Source organism: Diadema setosum, chromosome 20, assembly GCF_964275005.1.
Source record: "Diadema setosum chromosome 20, eeDiaSeto1, whole genome shotgun sequence".
NCBI lineage: Eukaryota > Metazoa > Echinodermata > Echinoidea > Diadematoida > Diadematidae > Diadema > Diadema setosum.
This window is the reverse complement of record NC_092704.1, coordinates 32,356,356-32,378,418: the sequence shown is the minus strand read 5'-3', so window position 1 is coordinate 32,378,418 and position 22,063 is coordinate 32,356,356. Positions and strand designations below refer to the sequence as shown.

General features: G+C 40.3%; 1 protein-coding gene across 1 annotated transcript in view; it reads left to right on the top strand.

Annotated features, from left to right (window-relative positions):
- LOC140243613 (uncharacterized) overlaps positions 1-22,063 on the top strand; it is an 83,377-nt gene that overhangs the window by 21,618 nt on the left and 39,696 nt on the right. Inside the window, 17 exon segments of the mRNA XM_072323279.1 lie at positions 8-259; positions 960-1,145; positions 2,617-2,805; positions 4,861-5,055; positions 5,496-5,702; positions 6,167-6,376; positions 6,924-7,027; positions 8,185-8,353; positions 9,518-9,654; positions 9,656-9,743; positions 10,608-10,796; positions 12,246-12,443; positions 14,111-14,246; positions 14,842-14,960; positions 15,817-16,005; positions 16,371-16,559; positions 17,352-17,552. Of these exon segments, the coding sequence (XP_072179380.1) occupies positions 8-259; positions 960-1,145; positions 2,617-2,805; positions 4,861-5,055; positions 5,496-5,702; positions 6,167-6,376; positions 6,924-7,027; positions 8,185-8,353; positions 9,518-9,654; positions 9,656-9,743; positions 10,608-10,796; positions 12,246-12,443; positions 14,111-14,246; positions 14,842-14,960; positions 15,817-16,005; positions 16,371-16,559; positions 17,352-17,552 (2,958 nt within the window).

The window sequence follows — 22,063 nt, the reverse complement described above, 5'->3', positions numbered from 1 at the left end:
CATAAAGACACAACAAACCCAGCGTTTAGGTCGTGTCCATCCTCGTTTACCACATACGCCTCCGATTTGGCCACTTCGGCCACGGTCAGATGGCCAGCAGTCACGGTTTCGGATAACTCTGGCGCGACCATAACCCCGCGACAGACAACAGGGCGAGGTTCAGAGAACAGTTTCTCAGAGGGAGTACACCCCATAACCTACACGGCAGCCGATCCAGCTGGTAACACTGCAACCTGCTCTTTCTCCATTACGGTAGCAGGTGAGAACTATTATGTTCCTAGCATAGTGTATCATAAAAGTAATTCTATTTTTTTTTCTTCAAATTATTCATTCACTGGGTGGAGCTGCACAACAGCGTTGTGATGCAGGCCCCCTTCGAGTAAGACGATGTTAATAATGGCAGGGATGGCCTTCCATATGTCATTGAGTCTGCAAGTTTTTAGTCGTGGTGGCCGGGCCGGCCGCGCCGCGCCACGGGCCGCAGGACGGGTGTACGTACAGTACGTAGGCACGCGCACAGCCTACACGGCCGGGGCGCGTTTTTTAGGGTTTGATGGTTAGGGTTAGGATTAGGATTAGGGTTAGGTTTAGGGATAGGGTCCCCAATCTGTGCCGTCTAAAAAAAAACACGCGGCCGGGGCGGCCCGCCCTGGGTCGTTGTCGGTCGTCGGGTTGTTAGCTAGCTAGCTTCGTTCAGCAGTGAAACGCCGCCTGCAGCAGCTACGCCTGCTGCATGCTGCATGCCTGCTGCATGCAGATAGCTAGCTGGCGCGGCGGCGCCTCAATAGATTTAACGGACGATCCTAACGCCATATTGGTTGATCAATCTGATTATCTTAGTAACGTTAGGCCTAGATCCACTAGTGGCAGCAACTACCCTTGTCAAGTGTGTGCTCTCTTTACTGAGTATTCTAAATAATCTGAGTTCTTGGAATGTCTTCCGTTTTCGTATTTTGCAGTGATCCGATGTTCAGCACTTTCTGCGGTGGAACCACTCAGAGTTAGCTGTCCAAATGGGCGCATCAGGGGTTCAACCTGCTCCTACAGCTGTGGCACTGGCTACCGTCTCCAGGGGCGAGGGTCAACGGCTTGTTCAAAGACGGGGACTACGGGCTCCTGGACCAACCCAGCACCAACTTGCCAGAGTATGTGCATTAAATTGCTTTTGTCTTCTGCTGGGAAAGTGCTACATTAAGAACAACAATAACATTATGGAATGGAGTCACAGACTTTTTAAGAGATAGGGTCAAAATTAGCCCGACCAGACGCTGTGCACAGCGACTGGGCTGTGTATAAGATCTAGAAAATCTCTAACGTTAGAATCTAACGTTAGGTCAAAATGTGAATGTGGGTTATCCAGCACATTGAGTGAATGGCTTTATCATCGATAAGTTTTGTACCGGTATTCGTACAAATTACAAGTAAAAAGCCAGGGGCCATCCAGGAATCATTAATTGAAACTGAAGACGAGAACATTTTGAGTTACCACACATGCTTCGCTCATTCTGTAATGACACTTGAAAGAAAGGGAACTTGCCAACTTTGCTAAGATTAAGAAGAAGAAGCTGCAATACAATAATTGTGCGACCCTATTCAAATACACGAACTAGGTTTCTATTCAATTTCAGTCATGGCTTGTTCTATCTATCCAGGTTGAGATACATAAATACAAAGTTGTAACTTGTATAGAAATCTGCATAGGTGCCTAACTGTATTTTATTAAACCTAATTAAATCCTAGTGACAACAGTAAAACCCTTCATATTTATTGTGTTTTTTTTAATCTTCTGCACCTTTTTTTTTACCAATCTGTTTGATTATCCCATTCACAATGGATTGACTTGATAACTCGGTTGAGAAGATTTTGGTTTCTTTGAAATTAAAAAGCAAGTTAGTTGTACTTTTACTAGGGCCTACTAAAAACAGTAGGCCCTACATACTACATACCATTTTTCACACAGCATTTACAACATGCATTCAAGACTTCATAGAGACGCTACAATACAGTTTTCAAACAAACTTCATTATTGCATTTGAAATCCTTTTTATCTCTTGTGTAGAAAGTGTTTGTGAAGTAGTATAATAAAGCAGGGGTGGATCCAGGAATTCCATAAAGGGGGGGGGGGGGCGCAAACAATATTTCTGTGGTACTTCCGGGTTTCATCTAATTTTTTTCTTTATATTTGTTTTGTTTTAACAACAAATAAAGAGGGGGACCGCGCCCTGTGCGTGCCCCCCCCCCCATCCGCCACTGTAAAAGAGTAGTCCAGAAGTACACTGTAACTAGATTACATTAGCCTGTGGAGGCAAGAAGCAGAACAAGGCATGAGTCAATTACTTAAGAAGTTTGTCATGGACATTTTGCTTTCTACCAAACCAACCAGGAATGAGGGTTTTTATCCCTGATTGGACTGTCACTTTAACAGATCTAAGTATCTAAAAAGTAAAATTAGTCCATTGATATGCTAGGCATTTTTTTCTTTTAGTTTCAGATTTTACTTTCTGATAGACTGCTTTTTTAAATGTGTTTCTTGATGTCTTGACCTTTCATTTAAGAAAGATAAAGATTTCAAAGGAGTGAGTGTGATTATTCAATGTGAATGTGACTTCTGCACAGTTTTGCAGTGCCCTGCACCCAATGTGCCAGCCAATGGTAGGGTGGTTGGATCCTGCTCCAGAAACTATGGCTCTACCTGTAACTATGTTTGCAACACTGGCTATGAAATCAACAACAGCCAACGCCGGTGCACTGCCAACCCAGGGAGCACAACAGCATCATGGCAAGGAGCTGCTCCAGTGTGCACGAGTGAGTTTCAATGGCACATTTAGTTTTCTTAGCTGCCAACACTGTATATGAAAAAGAAGGAGTATGTAGTTTTTTTTTACACAAGGTTTCTAAATACACATCAAAATGACACTTGTATTACCGGTACCCCTCAGAAACACAACATGAAGTGTGTTTGTGTGGTAACACAGCTTAAGCAGACAAGGTTGCTGTGGTTTGTTTTCTTGCATTGCTTTTTTGTTGCTTGTATTGTTGAAAGACATCTAGATCAAAGTGTATAATTTTGTGAATCTTGCAACTATTCTATGTATATATTATATTCACTATCAGTATCATCTCCATCACTTTTAATATCAAACTTTAGTAATAGTAGTGACAGGAATACCGGTTTGAGTTTGGAGTAGATCTGATAAGCGTTAAAGGTCTTGGTCAAGTTTAGGAAGCTGCATATTCAATTATCAAGCTTGGTGCAAGCATGAAGTACCACAGATCAATGTATTCATTAAATCTTGATACATCCTGTTGGTGTTAAAAGTCAAGGATCATGATACCATTTGTGTATGTTAATATATAGACATATGTCTGACAATACAAATCACATGTGGGAAATAAATCCAGCTATCCTTGGTTTATAAAGAATCATCTTTTAGGAATAAATAAGAAAATGTGCCTGTCTTTTGAGTCTATCAAACTCCGAATACGTTCATGTTGGAATGGAAATTGATATTTTTTGGAGGGCATAATCAACCAGCTTTACTGGCAAAAGATCTAATAATGTATATCATGTCATCACCTTGATGGACTACTGCAAATGGTGAGAAGGCATTCAGTAAATTGCACCTGGAATCTCCACCTTGAAAATTTGTAATGACTTGTTGTAGACAGTGTGTCCATATCTAACATAGATAAGATGCAGTGCCTTCCACACATTGACTTTACATAACGTGGTTTTCATTGCTATTAGGAATCAATGGTGCAAGGCTATGAGAGAAATTAGGAACTTTACATATCTCCAAATTGCCTATGACAATAATTGGCACTTGTAGTGGCTCTTGATGGATACATTCCTTTATAGTCCTACTTGATTGAGTTATTGCTTCATGCGCTCATTTTTTCCCATCTAGTTTTCCTAATGCCTTGTTCAGTACTGACAATCATTTCAAGAATGACTAAAGTCACAGTACAGCGCCTTCAAAACTCTGCCACTTGAGTTTTGACATATTCAGAGAAATCTGATTATGTACATGTAACCTTGTACTAAGAGCACTAATTCATAGTTGGCTTCCTGTTGAAAAACAAACAAACAAACAATAATCTTTATAAATCCTACTTCATGTACATCACATCCTGTATTGAAAGTCACATGCCCCAGTTTATGTGCAAGACTGCATTTCCATTTTTCAGATCTACACTTTACTATCTGTCACTACTAGGAATCCACACTTTACATGTAACATAAATAAAGCACTCATGGGGATATTGCACTTTCTCTGTCATTAGCCCCAAACTGGTACAATTTCCCCCTCCTACTACAATACCTTTGAACTGAAAAACTTAACAAACTTATTCAGTTTTGCATACTAGTAACAGGTCAAGTGTAAAATATCATTTCCTCTTGGTTTTCAATGTGTGTGTGTGTGTGTGTGTTTGGTGCAAGTTTCCTTGTCATCCCCTTCTCTATACACTAAAGCACCGTAAGCACCAGATGATGGACTTAATAGCTGTATGAGTAAGCACTCTTACTTGTATTGTCATTGTAATCGTCACATGATTCATCATTCAGCCCAACCTTGGCCCATTAACAGCACCCAGAGGGAACACAACGGGTGAGAACGAAAGGGGAAGGGGGCTGTATAGTATTGTCTTTTAATAGCAATTGTTTCCAGGTAGGTAATTGTCCGAGGTACCTATTGCCCAGGTTTAGATTCATCTATCCATCAATAAACAAGCTGTCAAGTAACAAATCCAAATTATTGTTGTGTGCTACCAAGTGCAATCGGGGGGGGGGGGGGGGGGGGGCTAATAAAGCTGTGTTGTTACTAACTTTAATGCCTTTCAATCTTTTTCAAACCACAGGAAAACACTGCACAAAGCCACACCTAACACCGGCCCTGAGCATCTCCACCACTGGAGCCTGTCCAGCGGGTAACGTCGTCCCCACAGGCAATCGGTGCAGCTTCACCTGCTCCGCCGGTTACTACATGCAGGGAGCGAGTGTCCTGACTTGTCAGCATGATCGCACATGGAGCGGCAACCCGCCAACTTGCCACTGTTAGTGAGATGACATTAATTTTGTGGATCTTGTTGCGGTAGAGAATACTGTTACAGTAAAAGGATGTCGAGTGTGAATGTTATCAAGCTGTGATATTTCTCATGACTTGGTACTCCAATTGTTCTAGATTGCATTTTTATCAGTTTGCAGTAGCAGTTGAAGATAAAAATCACTATGTTGAACTGATTTATTGGCTTCTTCCTGTTTCATAACATTTGCAGTGTAGGATCAGTACTGTAGTGAATATACTTTGGATTGTGTCTGTGGAATTTGTACCAGGTATATTGTTAAAAACAACTGATTAGGAAACCTGATTTGTCAAAATGCAAAGGAATGACCCAAGGGAATTTTCAGCATATAAAACGGGTACAATTATCAATGCATTAACTACATTTACCTTGACATTACCAAGTGCTTTGTCGTGTTGTCTTCTATACAGTAATAACTTGCCCCACAAGTGCCTTACCTGCACCCAGCAATGGACGGAGACAGGGTTGTACCAATACGCGAGAAAATTATGGCGCTGTGTGCACCCTGGCGTGTAATGTTGGTTATCTGCCCACGGCACTGGTACAGCGTACATGCGCTGACGACGGTGATGGCGACGGAAATGGATTCTGGCGAGGAGAGGATCTGAGTTGCACCAGTGGGTGATCTGTGATATATCTTGATTTACAATGCCATTTCTACTTCATTTCTCCAGAAAAATAGATATGCACACCACTTTTTCAGTTGCACATTATGCAGTAAAAAAAAAGATACATTCATGTTTCAGAGTATGATACAGATTTCCTTTTGGGTTTTGATGGTTGAGCTAGAAGAACCTCTGCAAATCATTGTCATAATTTTTCATAGTCTCTCATTTAGCACTTCCCTGCAAAATAAGTTTGTTGGTGAGATACTGTTCCACAGTCACATATATGAAAATTGTCACCTTTTGGTCTGCTGCAGTCATCAGAGGAGATAATGATGTGTATTTTTAATAATTTACTTGAAAAAGCATTGTTCAAAGTCCTTCTACCTGTTTGCAAAATTGAGCATGATACCTGGATTCAAGGAAATACAATTTGATGGGGGGAAAAAATGCTTTTCTTGATTCTAATTTGCAAGTTGTGACATGTCCACAACCACCTGTCCCACCCAATGGTGCCATCGGGAGTTGCGTCTTCCAAGGGGCGTCACAGAACGTTGGGGGGCGACAGAAATTCAGCACTCGCTGCACGCTGACGTGCAACCTAGGATTTAGCCAGACCGGAGGATCATCGAGTCGTGTCTGCCAGGCCAGTGGGGCTTGGGATGGAACCTTACCCACCTGTGAAGGTAATTTTAACTATATGCCCAGTTATTTCAATTATTTCATTGACAAGTCTTGTGTGCTTGATAATGCATTTATTTAAGCTGCTAAAGACTATAGTTCTGAGTATACTCGGGCAGGTGTCTTTGGGAAATGCATGTTATAGCTAAACCAGCCCGTCCTCAACAGGTTAAATGAGCACATGTAAGTACAAACACTGACAGTGAAAGTAAGAGCATCATGATGAATTGGTAGTTATTCATTGAAGTTGCCATATCTCAAAAATGGAGAACAATAACTGGATTATGTGGACTTAATGTGGTTGATTTTTTACTCGCTGACTACAGTTTTTATGTAGATATATCCCGAAGAGGTCTTTCCTATGGTTGTATCTTTAGAATAAATCCTCCCACTCACAAAATAAGAACCTAAACCAAACTTTGAGCATAGTTTCACTTGCTTTACTTTGCTTCTGTATCAAGTTTGTTCATGTTTTCACTGATTTAAAATCATTTGCCGAAGGATCTGCCTTTTGGTGATTTTAAACACTGCTGTTGTGACTTCCAAACTCAGATACCACCCAGCCAGAGCTGACTTGCCCAGGTGATAAGACGTTTGTGACTGGAGAACTCTCAACATCTGCCCCGATTCCCTGGAACTCATGGGAGCCAGTAACAGTGAGATAAAATGTGGCATTTTCTTTCTGTTTTATGCTATGATATTAAAAAAAGCCCTCATTGATGAAATATTATACAATTTGTATATGTCGTACAAAAATGTACATTGTAATATTTGATGGATAGCAATTCTGACAAATCTTGTTTGTGTTTTTGGTTTATAACAGTAACTATTTATCTGTATGGTTTATAGTGTACAGTGTGCTCGGCCATTATGACAAACATGGTTATAACAAAATTCCAGTTTGAATACAATGAAATAAAAATTCAGACCTCAACATTATCTGCTCTATGTTTTTGTTGTTTATTTGTTAGGTTATAATGAAATTTCAATATAACAAGAGAAAACTGCCGGTCCTGAGGACTTTGTTATAACGGGAGTCCACTGTATCTAGTACGTCAGCACTTGGGTTTTGTTGTCAAATATTAAGTTTGGCAGTCCTACCAAGGTTGGTTCATGCTGCCAAAATAACGGCTAATTCAACTACTGCAAACAGTTGTACACTGTTATTTTCGCGTAGGCCTACAGATATTTTTCGCGAATGAGGAGGTCATGGACATTTTTGCGAGATGTTGTTTTCGAAATTGACACAGAGGCCTTCATAAACGCACTACTTCCTTAGTGTATGGTGACATTTTTGCGTGTTGTTACATTCGCGATCCAACTGTGATTCACGAGATTTGCAAAATTTCAACCCTTGCAAAAATTACAGCTTATACAGTATTCCATGGCAATTTACACTTCTTGCTTCCTGCTCAGTTTTTCTTACACGTCAATCCACACTGTAGAATGCTCAAAGTGCATCACTCCATGCTATACTATAAAGATGTATATATCTTTATATATGTATATATATATATTATATATATACATTCACAACAGTAGGTCAATATAAAAACTCTGTTAGTCAAAATTATGTCTCTAACAGAGTTGTTATATTGACCTCCTGTTGTGAATCTATACTTTCTTAGGACTCCGCGGAGAAACTAATTGCTGTTATTTATATATATATATATATATACAGTATATATATATATATATATATATATATATATTATATACAGTGTACATTATATATTGTTTGTTGTTGATTTTTTTTTGGTAATGTGATGAATTAATATGCTTTCCTATGACCAACACCCATCTCATTTTCTAGGGTAGAGACCGCGGGGCTCCCCTCCCTGCCACTCTAGATACCATAGATGGTGTGGCAGTTGGCCCCGTCAAGCCAGCCACGCTTCAAGAGGGTAGTCACAGGGTTGTGTACACCTCCACTGACCCGGCAGGAAATTCAGCCTCATGTGCATTCAACATTCGCATCCAAGGTGAGAGTGCAAAAACTGACGCTTCTTCTAAACATTGTCATATCTGTTGAGTCAAATGAATTCAACAGTTTGTCATTCTCTACACCATTATTATTTTTCTTTCCCTCAAAGGAAATAATATGCAAACCACCCTCCTTGTCACATTTTTAATATGTCAATGTAGATTTTTGTAAAAGTTGTTATTTCGGAGCTTGTGCCTACAACCTTACCTCTCCCCCCCCCCCCCAAAAAAAAAAAAAAAAAAAAAAAGATGTAGAAACATAATCTCTTCTTTGCATAATTTTGATGTAACACAATGATTTCAAACTGAGGAAGAAAGATTTGCAGTAGCACCATGTGTATGCAGTCCTTGAAAGAAATACGTACACATGGTGTTACCGCAAACATGCATCTCTTTTTCATTTACATCACCATGCAAACTTTCAAACAAGACTTTAAAGGGAAGGTAAACCCAAAGAGCAATGTGGATTGAGTGAAAGCAGCAACATTAGTAGAACACATCAGTGAAAGTTTGAGAAAAATTGGACAATCGATGCAAAAGTTATGAATTTTTAAAGTTTTGGTGTTGGAACCGCTGGATGAGGAGACTACTAGAGGATATGACGTATGAGTGGACAACAATACAAAGAAAATATAGAGGATATTCAACAAAAATTCACTTTTCTAGAATTATGAAAGAGCAGTGGACCAACCGCTTTCAGAAAGCCGGGGGAATAATTGCTACCCTCAACATACATATGTCAATATCAAGTTGATGGAATTTGTAATTTTCATGAAAAATGGATTTTTGTAGTATTTTCTTTATATTTTCTTGATATTGTAGTCCACTCATACGTCATAACCTCTAGTAGTCTCCTCATCCAGCGGTTCCAACACCAAAACTTTAAAAATTCATAACTTTTGCATCGATTGTCCGATTTTCTTCAAACTTTCACTGATGTGTTCTACTAATGTTGCTGCTTTCACTCAATCCACATTGTTCGTGGGGTTTATCTTCCCTTTAAGTTTCCAACTGGCCCTGATCTCTGGGCCGTCCTCCTTGTATGCCTTGTACTCTCATAATTTGTAATTTCTTGTCAATGCATAACTGCATCATTAGTCTTCCACCAAGATATAGCACCAAAGGCTTTCCAGAAACCTCTCTCTCTCTCTGTAATCTTGCAGTAAGTCGATGCCCACCCCTTCCGGTCCCGCACCACGGAGTAGCAGCTTTGACCCCAGGAAATGGCAGGTGCGATGGCGCAGCTCTCTTTGGTTCCAGCTGCCAAGTCACCTGTGAAGTGGGCTACACACTCTCTACCCGGCACAGCCTCCAGCACCAGGCGTTGCCAGCGTGCCAGTGCCACCGCTCTGGCAGGGTTTTGGTCAGGACAATTTGAAGTCTGTAATGGTAAGTCTTGCTGGTAAAGAGATTACAGTAACTGCTTACAAAAAAAAAAAAAAAAAAAAATTCTTTCAGATGTGAAAGATACCTGGTAGTGAATTGATAAGGGCACTTTGAGCTCTCTTCTGGTTTGTTCTGCTTAACCTCGAGGACGAACTGATTTTGCTATAACACACATTTCTAATAGACCTCGTCCATAGTGTGCTAGTCTTCAACAGGTTAAAACTTGTTATGAACGGGCTATCACTTGTTAAAAAAAAGAACCTGTACTTGTTATCATGTTAAAATTTGTGTACAGTGGACTCCCGTTATAACGAAGTCCTCCCGACCAGCAGTTTTCTTTCATTATATTGAAATTTCGTTATAACCGTCGAAATAAACAATAAAATACATAGAGTGGATACATTGTGGCCTGAATTTTTGCTTTGTTGTAATCGGAATTTTGTAATAACCATGTTCGCTATAACAGGAGTGCACTGTAGATGTGAAATATATTTGAGTGAATGCCATATATCCTAATGTATATCAATCTTGGGTTACATTAAAAAGTACATTTTGTTTTAGTGGCAGATATCATAAGGGATAATTGTGTGTGCGATATAGCAGGTGCTAAATGATTGTATTTTTTCTTTTATGCAAAGATTTTCCATTTCTATTCCTTTGTCTTTTTCCCTTATCCTCTTTTTAACCAGTCTTTCAGATCTCATTAGATTTTGATGTTTAAAACATACAAGTTGATAAGCTCTCAAAGATGTGAATTGATCAGACCAAAAAGTTTGGCTGCAACGGAATCCCTTTGTTTTGATGATAATGATACACACTATTTATGCGTTGTTAACTTATGAGTTACATGTTCTGGTCTATCCACAGTGAATAACTGCACCCTGCCAGCTGTCACCCATGGGTCGGCTACTAACTGCCAACCACCTAAGGTACCGTACCAGACAGCATGCCTCTTTGCTTGCGATGACGGTTACACCACGCCCTCTAGAGTTGAGAGCCTGAGAAGGACTTGCCAGGCCGACGGGTCTTGGAGTGGAAGTGACCTACACTGCACTGGTAAGATAATCACTTTCTCACCTTCAACAGAATCTGGAATCACAAAGAATTATTTTCCCCTTTAAACAGTGTGAGAGTGGAATTAAGCGCCTTCCCTCTATCTAAATGCATCCTTTACCTATGATTACCATAAGCTTTGTAATTTGTATATCGTCTGTTGAGAATGATAAGGGCATTAAGTTGCCACAAAACCCATAGTGTTCAAGACAACTTAACGCCCTTCTCATCCTCAACAGACGATATTACTGTAAAAGAGGAAATTTTCGCGGTGTTGAAATTTTCGCGTATTTCGCGCAACCAGAAGCTAGCGCGAAAATAAAAGCACGCGAATATTTTTGCGTGCCATATGTTCCAGTACGTGATGTCTTGATTCTGCGGAATTAAAAACACGCGAAAGTCTTCTTACACGGCCAAGCGCGAAAAATTAGTCACACGAAAATATCCACTTTTGCAGTACTTTGTTGCTTTCATTTATTCATGTATCAAGAATCAGAGTTATTATTAACCTTGGCACCGTTTTATAGAATTTATTATCAGTGACAAGTTGTGATAGTTGTTTACAAGCTACTGAAATCCTTGCATCTGATTGGCTGAGAGCAAATTTGTCATAGAAATGTGGAGGTTTTCACTGATAAACATGTTTTATGAAACGGGGCCCTGCATGGTCTGCCTAACATATATTTCAATATGTTAATGTTTGAACTGAGAACGTCGAAACATATTGAAACAAAACCAAAACCAAATCAACTCAACTAAATGCTTATGAAAACAGCAGAATACACATTTGTTCAGCCAGACTCTGAGATTTCAAAAATTTGTTTCATTTCAATGTTAAAGCAATCAGTTAACTTTATTGTATTGGTAAGAACAGTTTTAGTGTTTGATGTTAAAGGTATCATTTTAACTTTTTGTCCCCATTTTTTTCAGAAAATTTGACTTGATTGTTTTGAGGGTTTTTTTACTTTCTTTGTTTTTTTAAGTGAAGAGAAGAGGTTGTTGAGGTGTGGTAAGGTAGCAATTCTGCCACTATTCAGTTCCAGGTAAAAGATCGTAAGCTCTCTGCAAGCCTTTGATATTTCTGCACCATTTCTATGGTGATTTGATATTTTGCAGTTGAATAGCATTGTTTGACTTGATGGAAAGGGTCTGCTCCTTGGAAAAATGGCTTCATTCTTATTTTCGTGCATATGTGAATGTGTGCAGTAGATATTAGGGAAAGTGAAGAGGTAGCGTTTGTTTTTTTGAATGCTTGAAATATGCATTAGAATTGAAATGGAAATAGTGGTTACTATTCTGTTGTTCTTTTAAATAAGTTTAACCAAAATTCAACTGTTTTAATAAATTGTATACGAGGAGTTTTCATTTCCCCCTTGAGATTGTAACCTCTTTGTCCATTTTATGGCCATCAGGATGTCATTGATATGTCCCACTATCCTCCAACCCAAACAGTTGTCAAGACCTGTCCGGCCGAGATGAGGATACTGTTTGGAGAGGTGATGCCACGGCAGTGCTCTACAGCCAGTGCTGTCCCCTTCGGCACCAGCTGCGAGTTCTCCTGCGGGCGGGGATTTCAGCTCCGTGGCCCCGCCTTGCTTGCCTGCAGCACGGAGGGAGAGTGGAGCCACAGCGAGAGACCCCATTGCCAAGGTAAGATCATCTCAATTCTCGGTATTGCCAATGCGCAGAAAACTTCTGCGCATGCTGAAGCGCTCTGTCACAGATGCACTGTAGGATTCCTCAGTGCCCTTGTTCGCTTCCGGTTGTCTCACGCGAGTCGCAGTTCCCATACAATTCAGTGGAGTTATTTGTCTGCTTTTCCATTGTTGGCCTTTTTTTTTTTTTTTTGGCTATAATTCAGCTTAAAAGAGTTAAAAGTGTGTAAGTTTTACTGATTTGCGGTCACTAGAGTCATGGTTCACTACTGCAAGGCTTCAATGTGCTGGTCACATGATGGAAAGCGAAGAAATCTTCGACAAAAAAAAATACCTCTGGATAAAGACAGAGCGAGATCTGAGTGCATGTGCAGCCAAAACCGGGGCAAGTTTGTCCCATGAGCTATCCCATAATGCATCTAAAACGCTGCTCTGCGCATGGCACCTACGTATTTGCGATACCGATAATTACTGTAGCTCCTCTCTTGTTGTGGTGGTCATTTCTTGAAGCTTGTTCCATTGTGCCAGAGGTTAATGAGGTGACAACAGCTCGGAGAGCATTTATTAAAGTAAGACTACAAATACTGCCCTTGAATCAGAATAAAATGCCACTGAAAATAAGATGAAAGAAAAAGTTTTGGCTTTCCTATTTAAGAATTCTCCCCAAAGCTGCCACTACCAACAAAAAACAACAAACAAACAAAAACCCACAAAAGAATTGTGATAGTCATAAAGATAAAATCAGAGGTTCCAAAACAATTGTTCCATATAGTTATAATACAGGTCAGAAGGGATCTATTATGTACAGAACATTTGCTTTTGTGCATTATGTGATGTCACATATACCTTAATATATCATATGTTAAATACACATTTACAAATATTCATACTATTTTTCCAAAAGGTACCAGTAATGAACAATATATGAAAAGTCTTTACATGGGAAGACAATAAATTGTCACCTTCGTGATGTAAGTTTTCTAGAGGTATATAATTTACACGATGTAATGCTTTCAAATATTAAATATTGTAAAATCGAAACTTATGCACGGGTATTGTGGTCTAATTTAGAAAACTATGAGTGGGAATACAGTGAAGTATGTATGTGTACGACATTGTTTGATCTCACCGACGTGTTGACATATTCCATTATTAAACTGTGAACCCCAATAGTGATTGCTAAAAAATACAAAGAATTGTGAAAGGAAGCGAGGCAAGACCCGGTACTGTGGGATGTTAGGTCAGAGTTCACAGACTATAAGAGAAGATCAGTGTATATAAGATAAACGACATCACTGTCCAAGTTAATTCTGCAATGAATTATCCCATAGATGGATGATCACAGGGTTCACGTGAACTGCAGGATACTGTAAAAGTGGATATTTTCACATGACTAATTTTTTTGCGCTTGGCCGGGTGAGAAGAGTTCGGCGTGTTTTTAGTTCCGCAGAATCAAGCCATCAACTACTGGAACGTTCGGCATGCAAAAATATTCGCATGCTTTTATTTTCGCGGTAGCTTCTGGTTGCGCAAAATGCGCGAAAATTTCAACACCGGGAAAATTTCCACTTTAACAGTATCACATAGATTGGTAGATAAGGGTTAAATGGAAAGCCATAGAACTTTGACTTACGTTAGGCTCTTATCATTTCCCAACCTCAGATGTGGAGGCACCAGCTTTCAGCATCTCATGTCCCCATCACATCAGGGTGGATGCAGAGAGAGGGGGTCTCCAAGCTCACGTCGACTTCCAGCAACCTGTCGCAAGTGACAACTCAGGACAAGTGAATGTGACAAGGTACGACATGGCTGGAATCTTGCCCACAGAGAGAGACTGATTTGATTTGCATTAACCCATTGAAGACAGACTGATTTGGTACAACATGCATTTCCCAAAGACGCTTGCCGGAGTATACTCGGGACTCGTCCTCAACGAGTTAAACAAAATCCAATGTATAACACATCAGCAGAGACTCCCATTAGATTTTGTTGTTAATCCTTTGAGAACGGACTGATTTTGCTATGACAGGCATTTCCCATTCCCTTGCCCGACTATACTCAGGACTCGTCCTCAACTGGTTAACTTTCATGTGTTATGTCTTTAGAGACGTTGATTTGCAGACTTCTGTGTATTCATGACAGGATAGAGTTTGATCTGACTAACATACATTAGATAAGTCACTGGTCATTTTCCAAGATACTACGTTGGCAGTGAAGAATAAAGTCATATTGAAAAAATCTGCACATTGAAGTAAATTGTGACAAACAATTTTCCTTAGTGTACAAGTGGAATAATGAAACTTCATGGACAAGAGATGAAAAATTATGAATCAATTCACTTTAAAACAAAGAGAAACTATGTGTTTTACATTGTATTTGTGTTGTTTATTCAGAGTGAATGGCATTTTGCCGCCAGACAGTATTTTCCAGGAGGGAGAGACCAGAATTAGTTACCTGGCAACAGACGCAACTGGACTGGAAACAAGATGTGATGTGGTTGTAACTGTTCAAGGTTGGTGCTGTTCTTAATTGTGGTTAATAATGATAAAGATAATAATGACATATTGGTTTCCTTCAGCCAGGCTAACCTCATTCAGTATTGCTTCTGTTCTACCAGAGGGCCATGCCATTATTATCCTAATGTTGCCGCGGGTAGTGGCTACCTATCCAATGTTAAAGCCAGCTGCCTCTAATTTTGTATCTGCCATACATGTAGATTTTCAACTGTGTTATAGCGGGCACAGACCCACACATTGTGCTGTTATAATGAACAGTTACAATGATCAAAACTCAAGCTACAATGAAGTAAAAATTCAGGTCCCAAAACAATTGTCTACATCTTTATAATATACTTTAATAATTGTTTGGCTATAATGATATTTTGATATAACAAAAAAAAAAAAAAAAAACCACCCTAAAAACAACTGCCAGTCCAAAGGACTTTGTCATAATGGAAGTTTCCTGTACTCTTTTGAATGTCTTTGCTGACTCTACCCGTAGAAATGAGCAGTCTTTTTGCCTTTTGCATTTACATATTTTTATTGTATTATACATGCACTATATGAAAATGCAATTTTGCATGTACATACTGTACAAGCTGTTATATTTTTGCGAGGGTTTAATTTTTGCGAATTTCGCGAATCTCGGTCGGATCGCGAATTTAACTACACGTGAAAATGTCTCCACACGCTAGGGCAATGGCGCTTTTAAGTTAGCGTCAGCAGCAATACGCGAAAACAACATCTCGTGAAAATGTCTATGGCCTCCTCATTCGCGAAAATATCTGTACGCGAAAATAACAGCGTATACAGTACGTGTACAGATCTTCTCATGAATTATGGCTTTTTCTACCCCTTTGGTCTTTGCAGTTCATCGTTGCAGTGTTCAGCAGCCCCTGCCCCATGGCTCGCTGGTTGGCTGCCAAGATCCCTACGTGGGAAGTCGGTGCAACTTTGCCTGTGATATAGGATACGACCTAGTTGGCCCAGCCATGGTATCATGTGACCTGTCACCTGATATGAGACCCGTCTGGAGTGACGCAAGGCCAGTTTGTCAAGGTGGGTGTGTAAACCACATGTACATGTATCTTGTTCTTGCAGTGACAAGTTCTGTCAAATGCTTATAATTGCAACTATATATACCCCCATCTCTGATGATTATGACTATGTGCATATTAGCTGAATGTATGACTGTATACTAGTGGAAAATGTGTTAGCAGCTTATATTTACATTCCAGATTTGAAAGGGTATTGGAGCAGAAAAAAAGTGTCATTGAAATGAGCTTATTGAGACTGGTATAATAAAGCAAAGAAATATGTATGTAGTAATTGCAAAAACAAGAGAGAAAAATATATATGAATATGATTCGTATATATACCTTAAAACCAGTGCTTTGTATTTCTTTGTACTCGTCTCTACATAGTGCGAACATGTCCGCCCCTACCTGTCCAACCACCTGCCACAGTGTCTGGATGTGGGCGGCCAGGTGTTCCTGCTCCATATAATACACTGTGCACCTTCCACTGCCCACCGGGGTACCAAGGGGTGGGACTAAATGTTACCAGGTGCAAGGCAGACGGGGTGTGGTTCTCAACCAACTTTATCTGTCAACGTGAGTCACAAGTTCTTCCCTGATGGGGAAAGCAAATAAAACCTGTACTTTTCCAAACTCTGTACCATCATAACAAAGTGCCTTATAGAATCGCCATCTTTTGCGTTTGAGATACGCACCATTAATGATAATTTTCAGTCCTGTCACTAGTTTAAAGACAGAAAGTTTCTCGTCAGTCTCATAAAAAAAGTTCCAGTCAATTACTTCTTATGTTTCCCATCAAGTGTAAAACAAACAGTTGTGTTTCTGCTTTTATTTTCATCTACTTCAAAAAGATATCACATAATCTGGTAACCTCTTTCACTTTCATATAAAATGCTTACAAACAATCGTGTATCTTGTTTCCCTATCTGTATGTGTCTGTATGTATGTATGTCCACCTTTCCTTCATTAATACCACTCTTATGCTCACATTTCCAAAAATTGGAACATTTACTTATTGTACCAGTATGCAGAAAACTCACCAGTGGAAGTAAAGCACAGATGCACAGCTCTCACTGTTAACTGATTCACTATGCCATGCTCTTTTTCCATATTTTGTGCACAGTGCTGTCGTAAATGGTGAAGAATTAAGATATCAATTTATGCTGCTGGATCTTTGCAGAGAGCAGGCCTTTCTCAGCAAATTGTAACAATGAATAAGCAGTGAAAGCCTACCTGTCCCTACCCTTAAAATTTGCCTTAGGTCACTCCAACCAATTTAATGAATTTATAGAGACAAGTAGACAAAGAGAAATATTGGCAAAATCCTTGTACACTTTGTAAATCCGTTTCCCATTGTCTTACCTGCAGGTAAAGCTTGTCCACCCCTCGTTGAGACTGCACAGATCACTATTGCACCGGCCTCATGTCTCAATGACTCTCGCTATGAGGATGTCTGTAACTTACAGTGTAGGACTCCGGGATTTGAGATTGAACCGGAGCATCTGAGCGAAACCGTTTGTTCAGCCAGCCAGACATGGACGAAAGATGTGGGCCAAGCAATTTGTACAGGTGAGAGCTACTAAGATAAAACAACTCACTCAGATGGTGAAATTTGACCTAACGTTTGCTTGCTTTTCATATTTATTACTACAGTGGACTCCCGTTATAATGAAGTCCTCTGGACCGGCAGTTTTCTTTCGTTATATTGAAATTTGGTTATAAGCGAACAAATGAACAATAAAGATTGAGTAGATAATGTTGCAGCCTGAATTTTTACTTCGTGGTAACCGGAATTTCGTTATAACTGTGCTCATTATAACGGGAGTGCACTGTATTGTTTTTAATATTTGTGTTTCACATGTACTTTATCCCATGCTGGTGTTGTAGTAGATACACATGTATGTGCTGAGTATTCAATGTATGGTTAGATCTGACATTGTTGGAAAAAGGTATAAAATCGATCAAAAATAACTTTGCACAAAAGTACTATCAAAATCCACTTGAAGGAGCCAAATGAAAGCTGAGCCTCAACTTTATCTTAAACTAGCTAGTTCGTTGTTATCCGAATTGCACTTTTTTGACTTGCAAGATGTTCACACAACATACAGTATATACCAAAAGAAACTTTGCGTTAAATTTACGTGTAACGCAAGCGCCGATCGTTACTGCGTTAATCTTTCTGCGTTACAAAATTAACGATCACCGTGCGTGAATGATCGTTACAGATCGTTACAGATCGTTACTGTGCGTTACAGATCGTTACTGTGCGTTAATTTTTAGATCTTGCGTTAGCGGACTTGTACGGAAGCTTAAAAGTGCCAACCAGATGACGAGATAAGAAGACGAGAAGACAGGTTAAATACCGAGAAGCCGAGTTATTGCAACTCGGCAAGTCGACTTGCTTGGATCAAGAAGACAAGATGACAAGTTGTTGAAACTCGGTAAGTCGACTCGTTTGGGACAAGAAGACATGATAACGAGTTGTTGAAACTCGGAAAGTCGACTTGCTTTGGACAAGAAGTCAAGATGACAAGTTGTTGAAACTCGGCAAGTCGACTCGTTTGGGACAAGAAGTCAAGATGACAAGTTGTTGAAACTCGGCAAGTCGACTCGTTTGGGACAAGAAGTCAAGATGACAAGTTGTTGAAACTCGGCAAGTCGACTCGTTTGGGACAAGAAGTCAAGATGACAAGTTGTTGAAACTCGGCAAGTCGACTCGTTTGGGACAAGAAGTCAAGATGACAAGTTGTTGAAACTCGGCAAGTCGACTCGTTTGGGACAAGAAGTCAAGATGACAAGTTGTTGAAACTCGGCAAGTCGACTCGTTTGGGACAAGAAGACATGATAACGAGTTGTTGAAACTCGGAAAGTCGACTTGCTTTGGACAAGAAGTCAAGATGACAAGTTGTTGAAACTCGGCAAGTCGACTCGTTTGGGACAAGAAGTCAAGATGACAAGTTGTTGAAACTCGGCAAGTCGACTCGTTTGGGACAAGAAGTCAAGATGATAAGTTATTGAAACTCGGCAAGTCGACTCGTTTGGGACAAGAAGTCCAGATGACAAGTTGTTGAAACTCGGCAAGTCGACTCGTTTGGGACAAGAAGTCAAGATGACAAGTTGTTGAAACTCGGCAAGTCGACTCGTTTGGGACAAGAAGACATGATAACGAGTTGTTGAAACTCGGAAAGTCGACTTGCTTTGGACAAGAAGTCAAGATGGCAAGTTGTTGAAACTCGGCAAGTCGACTCGTTTGGGACAAGAAGTCAAGATGACAAGTTGTTGAAACTCGGCAAGTCGACTCGTTTGGAACAAGAAGACATGATAACGAGTTGTTGAAACTCGGAAAGTCGACTCGTTAGGGACAAGAAGTCAAGATGACAAGTTGTTGAAAATCGGCAAGTCCACTTGCTTGGGACAAGAAGTCAAGATGACAAGTTATTGAAACTCGGCAAGTCGACTCGTTTGGGACAAGAAGTCAAGATGACAAGTTGTTGAAACTCGGCAAGTCGACTTGTTTGTGCCAAGAAGATATGATAACGAGTTGTTGAAACTCGACAAATCGACTTGCTTGGGACAAGAAGTCAAGACTACAAGTTATTGAAACTCGGCAAGTCGACTTGTTTGGGAAACAAATACATGATAACGAGTTGTTGAAACTCAGCAAGTCGACTCATTTTGGACAAAAAGACATGAAAATGAGTTGTTGAAACTCGGGAAGTCGATTTGTTTGGAAAAAGAAAACATGATAACGAGTTGTTGAAACTCGGAATGTCGACTTGCTTGGGACAAGACGTCAAATGACAAGTTGTTGAAACTCGGCAAGTCGACTTGTTTTGGACAAAAGACAAAATGCTGAGTTGTCAAAACACGGCAAGTCGACTCGTTTGGGACAAGAAGACATGATAACGAGTTGTTGAAACTCGGAAAGTCGACTTGCTTTGGACAAGAAGTCAAGATGGCAAGTTGTTGAAACTCGGCAAGTCGACTCGTTTGGGACAAGAAGTCAAGATGACAAGTTGTTGAAACTCGGCAAGTCGACTCGTTTGGAACAAGAAGACATGATAACGAGTTGTTGAAACTCGGAAAGTCGACTCGTTAGGGACAAGAAGTCAAGATGACAAGTTGTTGAAAATCGGCAAGTCCACTTGCTTGGGACAAGAAGTCAAGATGACAAGTTATTGAAACTCGGCAAGTCGACTCGTTTGGGACAAGAAGTCAAGATGACAAGTTGTTGAAACTCGGCAAGTCGACTTGTTTGTGCCAAGAAGATATGATAACGAGTTGTTGAAACTCGACAAATCGACTTGCTTGGGACAAGAAGTCAAGACTACAAGTTATTGAAACTCGGCAAGTCGACTTGTTTGGGAAACAAATACATGATAACGAGTTGTTGAAACTCAGCAAGTCGACTCATTTTGGACAAAAAGACATGAAAATGAGTTGTTGAAACTCGGGAAGTCGATTTGTTTGGAAAAAGAAAACATGATAACGAGTTGTTGAAACTCGGAATGTCGACTTGCTTGGGACAAGACGTCAAATGACAAGTTGTTGAAACTCGGCAAGTCGACTTGTTTTGGACAAGAAGACATGAAAACGAGTTGTTGAAACTCGACAAGTCGACTTGTTTTGGACAAGAAGACAAAATGCTGAGTTGTCAAAACACGACAAGTCGACTTTTTTTGGAAAAGAAGACAAATTGGTTAGTTAGTGGAACAGAAAAGTCGACTTGTTGCGGACAAAAAGACAAGTCAAGTCAACGAGTGGTTGGAATTTGTTTAGGACAAGAAATCAAGGTGACAAGTTGTTTTTCGACATTTGGGGTCTAGGAACACTACCCCCTGGAAAACTAACCTCCGGATAACATGCCACTTGGATAATTATCCCTCAGGACAATTCCCCCCTAGGGCAACTACCTGTCGGACAACTAACCCCATAGGGCAATTACCCTCCAGGGCAATTACCCACTAGGACAACTACCCCCTAGGACAACTACCTCATGGACAACTATCCTCCTAGGGCAATCACCCCTCTGGACGATTCCCCCTTAGGACAACTACCCCATGGATTACCACCCCCAGGATGACTACCCTTGGATAACTTCCCCTTTAGGATAACTACCCCCAGATAACTACCCCCGCAGATATCTACCTCTTGGATAACTACGCCCGGATAACTACCACCAGAGAACTACCCCTGGACAATTCCCCCTGATTACTACCCCTGGATAACTACCCCCCCCCCCCCCCATAACTACCCATGGATAACTACCCCCGGATAATTACCCCCGGATAACTACCCCCTGGATAACTATACCCCCGGATAACTACCACCCGGAATACCCCACTCCCCCATTACTTGCCCTCCCCCCTCCCCTCAGAAAAAGAAATTCCCTGGATAAGTTTAGGGCCTTTACATCCTGGTTGAATATCTCACAACGTGAAAGACGTTAGCAGCTGTATCCACGTTCTCCGATATAAGACATTCATGTACTATAGTATATAATTATTATATACATCTTTAACACAATATGGAGCCTTCTTTTATGTGGCCTAAACTGAATGATGATAAATGTTCAGTTATTGGTTTTCAGAATCATATGTTAAGTAAATTCGATCATTAATGATGTTATGTCCATATCGGTCCTGTCTCTAGCATTTGTATACTTCATCAAAAACAGCCCGTAACTTATGTGTGATAGTCGATCACGTAATCTCATATCGAAGTCATATAGCTCAAGTTCAGCGGAATGTTAGATATCAGTTGGGTTATTTAAGTTTCAAATATACGATTCCTCTTTTTTGATGTTGTTGTTGTTGGATCAAAATTTGCAGCTGATATCAACGGCATAAATCCGTACGGGGGGGGGGGGGGGGATGATCGGCGATAGTCACCATTACCACGGTTACAAGCCAATAACCTGACCGGCGCACCCTTTTGTTTTTTGTTTTTTTTGTTTGTTTGGTTTTTTTTGAGGGGGAGAAGCTTGGTGACCCCCCCCCCCCCCCGACACACACACACACACACACTTAACAGGGAGCGAATGTCCCATTCTTTTGCATGAATTATAAAGTGGAAGGGAA